Here is a 14,585-nt window from a genome sequence, read left to right on the forward strand (position 1 = left end):
TCCATCTCGGATGTTTGTGCTCTTAAAAAAAACCTTTACCTAACCCTCATTCCTTAGCTTGTCATGCTTTTTTCCTTTGCTAACAAAAATCTCTTTAAAAAAAAAAAGAGGTCTACACTCATTGCTTTCACTTCCTAATCTCTTCTGAATCTTGCATCCAAGACTCCACTTGGTCAAATCTGCTCTTTACATGGTGACCACAAAGTTTAACTGCTGAAACCCAATGACCTTTCCTGAGTCCTAATCATACCGGCTTTCTCTGCCACTTTTGGCTTCTCAGAGCTACAGACCAATTCATTCTTTCTGCCCCTTTTACAGATGAGGAAAATGTGGTCCAGACAAAGGGTCCAATGACTTGTTTGGTCACACTACAAGTTGTGGTCAGATCCAGGATTGAAACGTGGGTCCTCCAGTTCTACAACATAGTGCTATTTTTACCAACTGGGGTGGGTCAGAGAAGAACCCCGCATCTTGTCTGCATCCTTGGGCCTCTGCCCAATTATCTCTAGTAATAAAATGTTGGCCAAGAAAGGGTCTTTGCAATGCCCTTTCTTTGTCAACAAAGATATTACGTTAGTGACAGAAGTCTTCAGGGAGAAGGGACCTCAAGAGAGCTTCTAGTCCAATTCTGTGTATGAATAGGAGTCTCCTCTACAGCTTCTCTGAGAAGTGGTCACATAGCCTCTACTGGAGACCCTCAGGGGCAAGAGGAGGAATCACCTGCGACATGGCCCTAGAGAAGTCCTTTTGTTTTTGTTACCTCATCTGTCAGATGGGGCTAACAATACTTGCTTTACCTACCTTTCAGGACTATTGGGAGGAAATGCCTTAACGTGCTATAGAAAGAAATGCAAGTTATTTTTATTATCTCTAGAGACAACCCAAGTTGTTCCAGCTGTGAAAACTAGAAAAAAAAAACCTTTCTTATGGAAGGGAATTAATTTCTCAAGATTACCATTTTGTAAGTAAATTATCACAAACTCTTAGAACCTTAGAATTGGAAGGAAGCTCAGAGACCATCTCCTCCTGCTCTTAGCTGAACTGGAATGACCTTGAAAACATCCTAAACAAGCACCCATTCAGCCTGTGTTTGAAGACCTCTGATGGGGACTTCGTGATTTCCTGTGGCCAACCATCCCACCTGGGATTGCTCTGATTTTTAGGAGATTCATGTCTCTTCCTAGGGAACGCATATGTAGGAAACAAACCTTACTGCGAGTAATAAGTTCCCTCCCATAGCCTGCCTCTGACCATGTGACTTCTAGGCTACTGACTCCCTCTTCTTACCTGCTTTGGTCCTTGCTGCTGACTTCTGGGAAGTTGTGGGCCTGCCTGTGTCCATTTTGGTTTTTTCCAGCTGCTGCTCCAAAACTACACATCTGTGCCGCTCCTCCTGGAGCTTCTTGTCCATCTCCAGAAGTTTGCTGTTCCCTTCATCAACCCTGACACACAAACCAAAGTGACCTAAATTTATTTAAGATAAGCTACAGCTTCTCCTCATCCTCTGAGGCTTCATCAGTCAGGCATCTCATTGGCTGGTTAATCATGCTCGAGTTCTGAAGCAACGTTCATCAGGATCCTCAGATCTGGAGCCAGAAGGGGCTTTGGAGACCATCAGGACAAGCTGCCTCACTTTACAGAAGAGGAACCTAAGACTCACAGAGGACAAGTCATAGACTTGGCCAAGGTTGTTCCTCAGTGTCAAGCACAGGGCTCTAGGCATAGCAGGTGTTTGGATACAAACTGTTGGTGACGCAGCTACAAAAGGTAACATTTCTAAAAAAAACTTCTTTGACCAATCTCTCTTACATTCCCGTCTTCTTTCTCCGGTCTCCCTACCTATACCAAGATAGTTCAGGTCCTCATTACACCCACCCTAGACAGCTGCAAAAATTCCTCTGCCTCCAAACTCTGTTTAACCTTGGGACAGATTGCTTTTCCTTACCATCTCTCCTGCAGTACCAGAGTGGTACAGCTCCTATCTTCATTAGCAGTGTCCAGAGGTTCGGAAGAGATGGTGGCATTTAAGACTATAATAACCATAAACAGTAAATATAGGACTGAGAATGGGTAACCTTTCACTCTCCCCAGTTATCACAGTCTATCACAATTAACTCTGGGTGCAGTTGCTAAGGCTATTCAGATTACTCACAAATGCTTCCCAAAATATCTAGGGAAAGGGAGGAAGAAGGGATGAATTCCCCCAGCAGCATTGCTCTAATCAGATTGTCACTTCTCTACTCAAAGGCTCTCCATTGCTCCCTGAATAAAATCCAGTCTCCTTAACCTGTCATTCAAGGTTCTTCACAATCTAGTAACACCCTGCTTTTATAGCCCTCTCTCACATTATTCCCCATTACCTCCTCCACTACTTGTGTTTCCCAGTATATATCCTGCATGCCCTGTCTCAAAGCTCAATAATTCCAATAAGACAAACAAGAAGGAAATTATAGACATGAAGAAAATGTTGGAAAATTTCAATTTGTTCGATCTATGGAGACTTCTGAATAGGTATGTTGGAGAATATATGTATTTCTCAGGTAACAAGCTGATCACATGAAAAGACACAAAGAACTAATGGACATATTTAGAAAGACAAAAACTTAAGTGTATCCTTTACTAATCACAATATGATAAAATTATCATCAGTAAAGGGAACATAAACAAAAGATGAATACTTAACTGTACCCTAAAAACATTCTAAATAATAAGTGGGTCAAAGACTAAATTATAGAAACAAAATTTTTAAAATTAATTCAATTTAAACTTCAAAACAAATAATCCCAAAATAAATACAAAAATGATTTTTTTAAAAAAGTGAGAAAGCCAACTTAAAGAAAACAAATTTTTTTAAGAAAAGAACTGAACAACTAAAATAAAAAGCTGATTTTTTTAAAATGAAGAAAATGTATAGACAATTAGCTAATTTCCTAAAAGAGAGAAGTCAAATAAACAAAGCAAAAAATTAAAACACAAAATTCATAACAAATGGGGGAATACAGAGAATCATTAGAAATTATGATACCAACAACTCTGAAAACTTAAACGATATGGATGAGCATCTACAAAAATGTAAAATACTGTGATTAGCAAAACGTGAAGAGGATAACTTAAAAGCCAGCTATCTAAAAGTAAAACTGAATAATCCATAAGTGAACTCCTACGAAAGAAAAAAAATCTTTATGACCAGATGGATTTTAAAATACATTCTGTGAAACAACTAAGTAATAACAATAAAAAATTGCTATGCTATATAAACTCGTTTTCAAAAACAGAGACGGAAAAGGTAATCTGCCAAACTCTTTCTATGAGATAAAACTAGTCCTGATTCTCAAATAAGGAAGAGATCAAACTGAGAAAGAGAGCCGTAAATCAACACTGCTCCAATTTACTGCAACCATATAAATGAATACCACTTTGCATGGCAACAAAACTCAAAATGAAAATTTTGGACATCACTGGTACTAATTTATGAGACAAACACTCATCCTTTCTCTTGGAGAAAGATAATTTAATTCTACTCATCTCCAGAGAGAAAATCGATGAACTCAGAGAAGACTGAAGTATATAATTTTTCACTTTTGTTATTTTTCTTGCTGTTTTTTTTGGCAACATTATACGACTTCACATGTATAATGGGTATCATATTATTTGCTTTCTTGATGAGGGGAGGGGGGCTGGAGTGAGGGAAAGAATTGGGAACCCAAACTTCTTTTAAAAGAATGCAAAATAAAGAAGTAAATGGTAATTTAAAAATGAAAGTAAACTACAGACGGCTGAAGTTACTTGTGCTACCGTTTGCCTTGGTCCGGCCATCCTGCCATCTTTTTCTAGTGTCGGTGGCTAAAAGAAGATCCAGGTTAGGTACCAGAAAACCTAGAGAACAGATATTTTGGTTTTGGAAAAACCAGAACAAATACATAAGACAACTAGGTAAATTATTTACGTGGAGGTTGAGGCAGAGCCATAACACCTGGAGAACTTCTGCCATCATGGCGGCCTGGCCAGCACTTCTTCATGAGTGAGCTTGTGTATCTCCCTCTTGTTTCTTTCTCTGGGATTCAAACTCTAAGGGGACTGTACTGTGTTTTGGGACAACAGGGATCCCATGTCACGAATCTGTTTGTCTAGCTTTTCTTCAGGTAGTAGGAATTAGCCAGGGATGTAGCCAGGCCTAATCAGGTCACAACAGGAATCAGCTTGGAATATCTGGTCCTGGGCCCCAGTGACTCAGTGTGTACCTATGAAGCATCAGCTTGAGAATTTTCTTCTCATTATAAATTGATAGTAGTATTAACGAAGGGAAGTTGTACTTGATACCCAGGCTGCTCATCTACTCTACCTGCACGCTGAAGACCGCCACATTTATCATTTGTCCTCTCTAGTTCAGGAGATCTGAACCTGGAGTCTGTGTTCCTGAGTTTGAACTTGTACAGAAAAAAATTCCATCCTTATTTCAATATAATTGGTTTCTCTTGTAAACCTATGTATTTTATTTTATTCATTTGAAAACATGTCCTGTTGTACACAGTAAGAGCACTGTGTGATGATCAATTGTGATTGACTCGGCTCTTCTCAGCAATACGAGGATTCCAGGCAATTCCAAATGACGCATGATGGAAAATGCCATCCACACCAGAGAAAGAACCATGGAGTCTGAATGTAGATCGAAACATATTGTTTTCACTTTTTTGTGTGTTTTTTGTCCTGTTTTTCCTTTCATAACATGAATAATATAGAAAGGTGTTTTATATGATTGCACATATACAACCTACAGCAAGTTGCTCACCATTCTAAGGAGGGGAGAGAGGAGAGGGAAGGGAGAAAATTCGGAACTCAATAGATCCTACAAAAAATGAATGTTAAAAATTATCTTTACATGTAATTGGAAAAAATAGAATATTATTAAAAAAAAAACATAATTCTAAGAAGGGGTCCATAGGCCTCACTAGAGGGGTCTATGACACAAAGACAGGTTAAGAACCCTTGTTTTAGTCCTGTTTTTACAAATTATCTATGGGGTATTTCCATTTATATGTCGTGCTGACACCTGAAACTATCCTACACTCTACCCTTTCCCACCTCTGTGTCTTTGCTCACTCTCCTCTATGCCTAGAATGCCATCTCCCCCTTTTGAAGCCAGACTTAACCATGATTTAAAGACTAACCTCAAGACACCCTCAGCTCACCTTTTAATGGAGGTGAGAGTTAGGTGTTACACATTTCACATGTTTTTGGGCTTTTTCAATGTCTTGATCAGTTGCACTGATTTTTTTCCTCTTTAAAAAATACTGTTTGTTGTATGGGATGACTCTCCATCTGGGGGAGGTGTGGGTTGTTGAAGAAGAAGACTGTGACATCAAAGAAATGATGACATGATTTGCACTTGACTTTGTTTTGAGGGAGGGAAGGCTGTGCAGGTCACCAGACTCACTTCTCCTCAAATAGCTATGATAAGACACTTAAGACATCAGTACAAACTTAATTAAATAAAAATAAAGACTCTCCTCCAAGAAGCCTTCCTTGATCCCCCTGCTGATGTGGTCTTCCTTCTAGGACCTCATAGAGCACCTTTTCGTACTTCTCTGATGTATATTATAGTTATTTCTGGGTGTATCTTTTTCCTCCCACTAAATTCTAAGTTTGATAAAGACATTGAATACGTAAAAATCTAAAATTTGTGCCATCTTCCAATGACTGGACGTGTCATGATCCTCTTCAAGAATGAAGGACAAACACAACAACAATCTGAACAACATTAATAAAAATTTGTTTAATGAATGAACAGTGTATAGGGGTTGCAGTCTTGACAGATGGAGAGAACACCCCATATGGATGAAACCAAAACTCTTTAGGAGTATTGAGGATGAAGTGAATCAAACTTTCAAAGTCTCTCTATCCATCAAGCCTCCATTTTTGTCAGTCTTATTTCTCATGATGCCTTGACATGGACCTTCAGCTGCAGGAAAATGAATCTATTTGCCATGTATGTATTTGCCCTGTCCCAACATATGCCCCCCTCCTCTCATCCACATCTTTTAATTCCTCCCAAACTCACCTCCTCCAGGAAGCTTTTCTTGAGCAATTTGACCTGACTCTGTATTCCTCCCCATCACAACCATCACCAAAAGTATTTATTGGCAAATTGTCTAGACGAAGGTAACCAGGATGGTGAGGAAGTTGTTTGAGAGGTTATTAATTATACTAATATCACACTTGCTCTGATCAGCCCCAGAAGCCTGGACTAGGAATAAATAATAGGAGGAAGTTACTGAAGTCAGATTTTAACTCAATAAGAAGAAAAACTTAACTAAGAATCAAAGCTATCCAAATAGGAAATGGGACATGTATGGGATGAGATCACCATCACTAGAAGTATCTGAATAGAGGTTGGATAGAGATGCTGTAGAAAAGGTTCCTGCTTTGGATTGTGAGTGTCCCTTTACAAGTCCCAGGATCTCAGATTTTATGACTCGGTTTGTGATTTAGTTTTACAAAAGTATCTCTAGTGTTTTTCTGTATATGTCCTCTCTCCTCAACTATACCTCAAGCTTCTTGAGAGCAAGAGCAGACCTCTACTTCCCTTCTATTCTCCAGAGTGCCCAAAGTAGGTGTCTGCACTGAGGAGAGGTTCAATCAGCATTCTGAACTAACAGTGAACACAGAACCAGCCAAGGAGAAGGAGAGCACAAATTCATCCCCTAGCAAACCCCAGTGACTTAAGCCACTTTTGACAACAATGGCTCATGGAGAAGAAGTTGACCTTTTTATGTAGAGGCATGCCAAGAATCCAGCCCTTTCTGTCCCCTCCTTCCAGAGGGAGTGTGTGCCAGTCTCACGTAGTGTATAAGGAAGAGTGCTGGATTGGGAGCTGAGTCCTGAGTTCAAGTTCTGGCCAGTGGTATGACCACAGACAAATCTGTCTACAAGCATGAACCTCAGTTTCTTCATCTGTTCCTTTGCGCTATTTGCCATCCCAGAGTTTGGGTGTAGGAAGCACTTCATAAGTGTCAGAGCACCAGAGAAACAGCAGCTCTGATTAGTGTTGAACTGATTGAAAGAATGCAAGGAAAGGACCAGGAAGTCCCCAACTTCCAGACCGGACGGCGATAGCACTCACTAGGGCAAGGAAGGGCACGTGCGCCTTCCAAGAGAGCAAAGTTTCTTGCTGGGGACCTGTCTGTCATTCCCTGCCTGAGGGAATGAAGTGAGCCAAAGGAGGGGCCTTGCCTGATCCGGGTGACAACAGGAATTCGCCTGCGATGAGATCTGACTCTGGGCTCTGCCTACTCAGCACATGTCAGGAGCCACTGGCCCTCCTGCCAGTGAAAATGATCTTCTCAATGTGGGCTATAGGATGACAACATTTTGTCATATAGTTTGGTCTATGTTTTGTGATTCACGAATCATTTTCCTTATAACACCTCAGGGAGATGGAGAGTGCAAGGGTAATTATCCACATTCTACAGGTGAGGAAACTGAGGCCCATAAAAGAAAACATCCCTGCCTGTGGCCAGCCAGATAGTGAAGGTTTAAGGCAGAGTCTCTCCACCACACCATACCTACTTAAAATGATGCTAGCAGGATACAAGTTCCAGCAGCTCCTGTGAAAATTCAAGGCCCAGAGTGGTGATGAGCTGGGCGTCCATCCTGTGAGGACAAGCCTAGCAAAATGCAGGGAGGCTTCTTGTCATTCATTCATTCATTCATTCACTAGACATTTTGTTAAGTGCCTACTACTTAAGTGCCAGGCACTTTGCTTAAGCTCACCAGAGGACTGGCATGAAACAATGACAACAAAACAGCAAAGCAGGGCGGTGGTGTACGTCAGTGGAGGAAGAAGCCACATTGGTTAGGCATCGTCCAAAGTACTGGAAAATTATACCAATGAAATACAGCTCATGATGAAATCCATTTCAAATGAAATCACATGAAGATAAGTCTGACAGGAGTAAACCAGTGCAGTCTTCTGCCTTTCTTAAGCAAAGGGGTCCAAGCTCCTAGGGTCCGTCATGTCTTTCCCATCCTCACATCTTCCCATTCTCCTGGGATCTGTGGCAAGAGGAGCTGAGTCTAACTGAACTTTCTAGCCTGCCATGAAGACAGTGTAATGTAAAAAACAGAGCCCCAGCCTTGGGGTCAGGAGTTGGAGTTGGGCTGGAGGCCCAGCTTGGCTACTTATGAACAGTGTCACCAAAGTAGAGCCTTTGAATCTCAAGTTTCTTATTTATAAAATGGAGATGACAATATTTGCACTGCTTTGCTCACAGAATTGCTGGAAGGAAGTACTTTGAGCATCTAAAAATGCTAGTTTGTTATTATTCTACATGGCATAATGGAATGAAAATTGAATCTAGAGTATTTAATTAGCTCAATTAAGGGGGGAGGGAACTAAATGAAAAGAGAGGCAGGAATCCTGAGCAGATAGTAGAATGGGAGGTAACCCAAGTTACTATGCCCTGTTTACCACCTCAGAAACAAAAATATGCCCCCAAACTCAGCAAATACAGCACTGACTCAGAAAAGGGAAAGAACTTTCCATATGACTAATTTATCATTCTTACTATGAGAAAATAACAGAGAACTAGCTCACCAGTCCATTGTTGCTGACTTCCCCAACCCCAAAACTTTTCTTCCTCTCCCCTACCACACACATGGCCTCTGGCTGCTATGGCTAGGTTAGCCCCAAGTGCCTGGTGGTGTCTTTAGTTTTAGGTACCAATTTTTGGAGTTAATCCTATGGCAAGATCCTAAGAGATCCTGCTCCCTAGGCATGAATCAAACCTGTCCTGAGATTGAAAAAGAAGGAAATGGGGAAACTGGATAAGAGTGTGGATCTTAAGAGGAGAAGATTGTGGATGAGGGAAGAGACCAGAAATGCTATGGGTCATAACTTCCAGTGAAGTTCAGGAGTGAGTAACCTTTCAGTAGAAGAAATGAGAGAAAGATGGAGAAGAGACTCAATTACAAAAGACATCTCAGAGTTTCACCTTAGCAATATTCTTGGCAACTTCTCTCCATCCCCTTCTTAGCCTCAGACACAGAGAAAGTCGTTCTCAAAGAAGAGGTGGAAGTTCATAAGAGACTGGGGAAAACTGAGAATAGGTCCAACTACAACGACCTCCTAAATCTCCCTGAAGCATGTCCCAGCAGATTGTCCTCATTCCTTGAGGACTGTATGTCTTGTCCAAACCCGGTGATCTATGAGAAGACATACAAGCATCAGGGATTGTAGGAAGAGCCTGGATCTATGGAAGGAGCACCATAGAAAAATCAGTAGTGTTCCTGATAGACAGATAAAAGCTGACCGAGGAGAAGAGGTGGATAAACGTTCAAGGGAAAGACTATCTCAATAACAAGAACTTCACAACAAAGGGAAATGAGCTAAAAATCTCCTGTGGAAGGTGAAACTATTATGGCAAATACAAGTCTTCCTGCAACAAGAGTGGAGCCAGCAATCCCACTACTTGGCCTATGCCCCAGAGAGATCAAAGACAAGGGAAAGAGATTCATATATGCAAAAATATTTTTAGGAGGTCTTTTTGTAGTGGCAAAGAACTTGAAATTAAAGTAGAGCACCCATCAATTTTGGGGGGAACACATCGATATCACATGACTAAATACATAATAATATATGAATATATTGGAATACTATTTGATGAAATGACACAAGGGAAAGAGGAGAAGCCCGAGAAGACTTGTATGAACTGATGCAAAGTGAAGTGAGTAGAATCAGAACATTATAAAGACAATATTGAAGATAACTTTGAAAGACTTAAGGGTTCTGACCAACTTAATGACCAACCATGATTCCAAAGGACCAGTGATGAAGCCTGCTACCAACCTCCTAACAGAGAAGTGACACTCAGGGTACAAAAAAGGAGACAAATATTTTTTAAGCACTGACAACGTAGATATTTTGCTTAACTATGTATATTTGTTATAAAGATTTTGTTTTTCTTTTTTTCCTTCTAAATGGAGGAGGAAGGTGGGAGAGAGAGAAAATAGATTTTTTTGTTTATAAAAAATGTTTTTAAACAAATATGGAACCACTCTAAAACCCTTCAGAATGGTTTGGAGAACAGAAAACTAAATGGAAAAATTTTAAATGGACAGAAATTAGAATTCCTAAGGAAGAAATCAATAAGACTGCTATAATGGGGGTCTGGTACATGTTGAGACCACCTGAGATGGTGTCTCTCCATGTGAAGGTTGCTAAGATGATTCTTCTGGAAGAATTATGATGACATATAAGGACAGTATGTTGGAGAGATAAAGTATGAGTCAACATTCTGTAAGTGGCATTAGCTAATACACAGAATGAAAAGTCATTCATAAGGGCCTATCAGCTTTAACCGCCTGATGTTTGTCTCAGGACTCTTGGGAGAGCCTGGTAAAAGGAAGGAAGAAAGACTATATGTGTGTATGAAAGGTCTAGAGGGCTCCTTGGAGTACTGTCATTTCAGAGTAAAGAGGTAGCCATGGTAATATCTATGCCCCAAAGGATGATGATGAGTAGTCATCAGTCTCTTGTAGTTCCAGAATCAAGGCTTTACAGCAAGCCCAGCATCAAAATGCCCTGAGAGAAAGGAGCGACATTTGGAAATAACCTTTGAAACCCCAGCCCAGTAAGGAGCAGCCATGACATATCGATGTAAACTTCGTGGAACTGATGCTATGTAGGAACTAACCTAAATTTGGAGCCAACACCTCCAGAGATGAAGGTGGTATAGGGAAGAGTATACCCCAAAAGGTGCTGAAAGGAGGAGGGAATATATGTTTGCTCTTCTTCTATCTTTGAAGAAAATATTCCTTTGTAAAAGCTACTCAGTGTTAAGTGTTTAAATGGAATAATTTCCATTGCCCATCTCTGACTCTGTTAAGCATTTCCTACATTCATGGGAACAGATTTTATAGTTTCCTGGCAAGGGAAACAAGTTTAAAAGTGGGCTGGGGCAAGAATTAAATGAAAACAACTTCTCTTGAAAAGGGGCATCACAAATAAGTACCATTGAAACAGAAGAATGGATGACATGGGAGGGAAAGACAGGATTAAGTTTAAGGAAGGATAAAATCAGAGAGACAAAGACAAAGACAGATAAAGACAAGGAAAAGAAACAGAGACAGAAGCTTGAGGGAAGAGACAAGCATTACACTAGCTTAAAGAAAACAAACCAAAGAGACCAACTTAAAAGTGGAAAAATACATACACACACATATTTACAATAAATCAAAAATCCCCAATTAAATAATAAAGTAGGAATTCTGAAAATTAAAGAAGAGAGTAAGAAAACAGAAAGCAAAAAGACCAAGTTGGTTCTTTTGGGAAAAAAAAAAACTAATAATATAGAGTTGATTTAACCTGATTTTTAAAAAGGGAAGAAAATCAAATTGTTCATATCAAAAATGAAAAAGCAGAGCTCATAACTGAAGGGGAAATAAAGAAAAAAGGCAGGCAACCCAACTATCATTATCTTATAGCTACTGCAGCACAAACCTAAAAATCACCAGAATATATGGTGATTAAAAAAAAAACCCCATATAACACTAAGTGACTTTTTCCACCCCACAACTGCACATAAAATCAACCAGAAGTCCACAGGTAATATGAGAAGGCCCCAGAAAAGACAATGCCAACACAGGCAAATAAGATGGCAGCTCCCAGTATAACTGGAGACCTTTATGCAAGGCTCTCTATCGTGAGGCAACAAGTGTTGAGGAGTCCCTGAGAAAACCCCAGGGTGGTAAAAAACCAACAGTGGGAGACTTTGGAAGCAACCAGTAATGGCAGTAACCAGTCCAAGTTAGAATTCAGACTAGAATATCCCAGGCCCAAGGGCTTTGGGGTTAATGCACTGTGCCCTAACATGTCACAGAGGGCCCTAAAGATTCATTGTGCTGAAGATGCATCTAACCCTGAGAAGTTAAAGTCACTACAGGAATCCACACTGAGAGCAAGCAGGGTCAACTACTTAACCCCCAAACTCAGCAGGATGCAGTGTCTGGCCTTGTCACAATGCCCCAATTCAGGAACTAAGGCTGGAGAAATGACACAAGACTATAAAACCACTCTAAAAATTTATAAATAGAGCCAAGATATACAAAATCTAACCTAGAATGAGAGAGTAACTCCATAACAGTTTCAAATAGAGACTCAACGGGGAAAAAATAGGTTTTCCACTAACTACATGAATACCCAAAGAAATGAAGACATAAAAATGAAATAAATTCTCTATAGAAAAGAACTGGAAGGGGAACAAATACCTTAGAACAGAAAGTAGTTAACCTTACCCAAGTGACGGCCTCCCTGAAAACTAGAACCAGACAAAAGAGAAATTAAGGACTCCAGGAGATGGTAAGAAATATTAGTATAAAAAAGACTGAAAAACAGAAATAAATGTAAAGCATCTGCTGTCAATAGCAAATGATCTGGAAAACAGGCCAAGTGGAGATCATTTAATAATCAAAACAATATCTGCAAACAGGGATGAAAACAATTCTGGCTACTCTATTTCCTTCCAGAAATCATAAATGAAAACTGCCCAGATTTATTAGAACTAAAAGGTGGTGGGAAAGAAGTAGAATGGAGCCAAGATGGAAGATGAAAGGCAGCAACCTAGCTGAACTCTCCCAGCATTCCCCTCCAAACAGTTTTAAAATAACACCTCAAATTAAATTTTGGAATGGCAGAGCCCAGAAAAGGTCAGGGTGAGATACTTTTCCAGCTTCTTAGGAGTTGAACAGGAGAGGTCTGTGACACTGTGATAGATGCCTGTATGGAGTGTACACATGGCATGGCATCAGCAGGGCAGAAGCAGGAGCAGAATGCTCAGCCCAGAGATGTTGTAGTCACAGTTCCAGGGTAGAGGGGAGTGCTGGGGCCTGGGGGTGGAGCCAAGATGGTGGAGTAACAGCCAGGACTTGCTGGTGCTCTCCCCACAAAGCCAGCCAAATACCTGTAAAAAACGACAAAACAAATTCTGGAGCTGCAGAACCCATAGAATGACAGAGTGAAGCAAATCTCCAGCCTGAGACTTCCTGGAAGGTTACTGGGAAGTATCTACGGTTCTGTGCAGGAGCAGAGCACAGTGCAGCCTGGGCCTTGCTAGCACAGACGGGAACTGAGCAGGCCTTGAGGGGATTGAATCTCAAGCATTTTCCAGACATCGCAACCCCAAAACACAGAGGGCAAATTGGAAGTTCAGTGGAAAAAATTTATGGGAGTAGAGTGGTTGGGCCTAACCCCAGGCCTACAGAGGGGGTGGAGGAGTGCACTGAGGAGAGCCCATGGCAGCAGCAGCAGCACCACCAGGGGCAGCAGCAATGGCAGCCACTGTTTCTGGGGCTCTAGGCCCACAGATTGTGGGGGGATCAATTGGCTGAGAGTACACACACCCCAACCCCACAGGAAGCTGAGATTGACAAAGAGCTCAAAAGTCAAGTAAATAAATGAGCCAAAACAAGAAAAAGAATCAGACTATAGAATCTTACTTTGGTGACAAGGAAGACCAACATATATAAATAGAAGACAACAAAGTCAAAGCTCCTCCATCCAAAGCCTCCAAGAAAATATGAATTGGTCTCAGGGATGAAAGACCTCAAAAAAGATTTTGGAAATCAAGTAAGAAAGGTAGAGCAAAAGTTGGGAAGAGAAATGGGAGTGACGCAAGAAAATCATGAAAAACGAGTCACCTGCTTGCTAAAGGAGACCCCAAAAAATGCTGAAGAAAATAACACTTTAAAAATAGACTAACCCAAATGGCAAAAGAGATCCAAGAAGCCAATGAGGAGAAGAATGCCCTAAAAAGTAGAATTGGCCAGATGGAAAAGAAGGTCCAGAAGCTCACTGAAGAACATAACTCCTTAAAGATTAGAATGGAGCAGATGGAAGCTAATGACTTTATGAAAAATCAAGAAATTATAAAACGAAGCCAAAGGAATGAAAAAATAGCAGACAATGTGAAATATCCCATTGGAAAAACAACTGACCTGGAAAATAAATAGATCCAGAAGAGAAAATTTAAAAATTACTGGACTGCCTGAAAGCCATGATCAAAAAAAAGAGCCTAGACATCCTCTTTCAAGAAATTATCAAGGAAAACTGCCAGCAGGTAAAACAGATATTGAAATAAGCCATCTACTGAAAGAGATCCTGACGGGGGTCGGTCCTAGGCGCCTGGGCGGATAGGGGCCTCCCCGGGAGTGGCAGCCCACCAATCCGAGGGAGACACGGCTCCCATAGAGGAGTTGTGAGCCCACGGGATTGGTCGGGTGGGCTGGATCCAATCGGGTGGTAGGCCTCGCCCTCGGGGCGGGTTAGGATGGCAGCCCGGAAGAACCTCCCTATATAAGACAACGCCCTGAACTGCTCGGGGGACTCCTCCATGCAATAAAGCTATGAACCTCCTGCACATTGCCTGATTATTGCCTGCCACCGTGTCCCCCGGGGTAGGTCCGGAGACGTCCGAAGCGGTGCCCACCGAAGGGAGATTCTCACTCGAAGGTCCCGGGGACAGACCCGGGACAAGATCCCAAAAGGAAAACTCCTAGGAATACTGTAGCCTTCTCAGTGGGGATGGGTGGGG

General features: G+C 41.2%; 1 protein-coding gene across 5 annotated transcripts in view; it reads right to left on the minus strand.

The window, feature by feature from the left end:
- CCDC13 (coiled-coil domain containing 13) overlaps positions 1-14,585 on the minus strand; it is a 107,841-nt gene that overhangs the window by 15,930 nt on the left and 77,326 nt on the right. For 4 of the 5 annotated variants that reach the window (XM_072652184.1, XM_072652212.1, XM_072652193.1 and 1 more), the window contains one exon: positions 1,288-1,442. The exons of the other annotated variant lie outside the window; for it this stretch is intronic. In XM_072652184.1, the coding sequence (XP_072508285.1) occupies positions 1,288-1,442 (155 nt within the window). The remainder of the gene's footprint in view (positions 1-1,287; positions 1,443-14,585) is intronic. 5 annotated transcript variants of the gene reach the window in all.

The sequence above is a fragment of the Notamacropus eugenii genome, chromosome 1 (assembly GCF_028372415.1).
Source record: "Notamacropus eugenii isolate mMacEug1 chromosome 1, mMacEug1.pri_v2, whole genome shotgun sequence".
Taxonomy (NCBI): Eukaryota; Metazoa; Chordata; class Mammalia; order Diprotodontia; family Macropodidae; genus Notamacropus; species Notamacropus eugenii.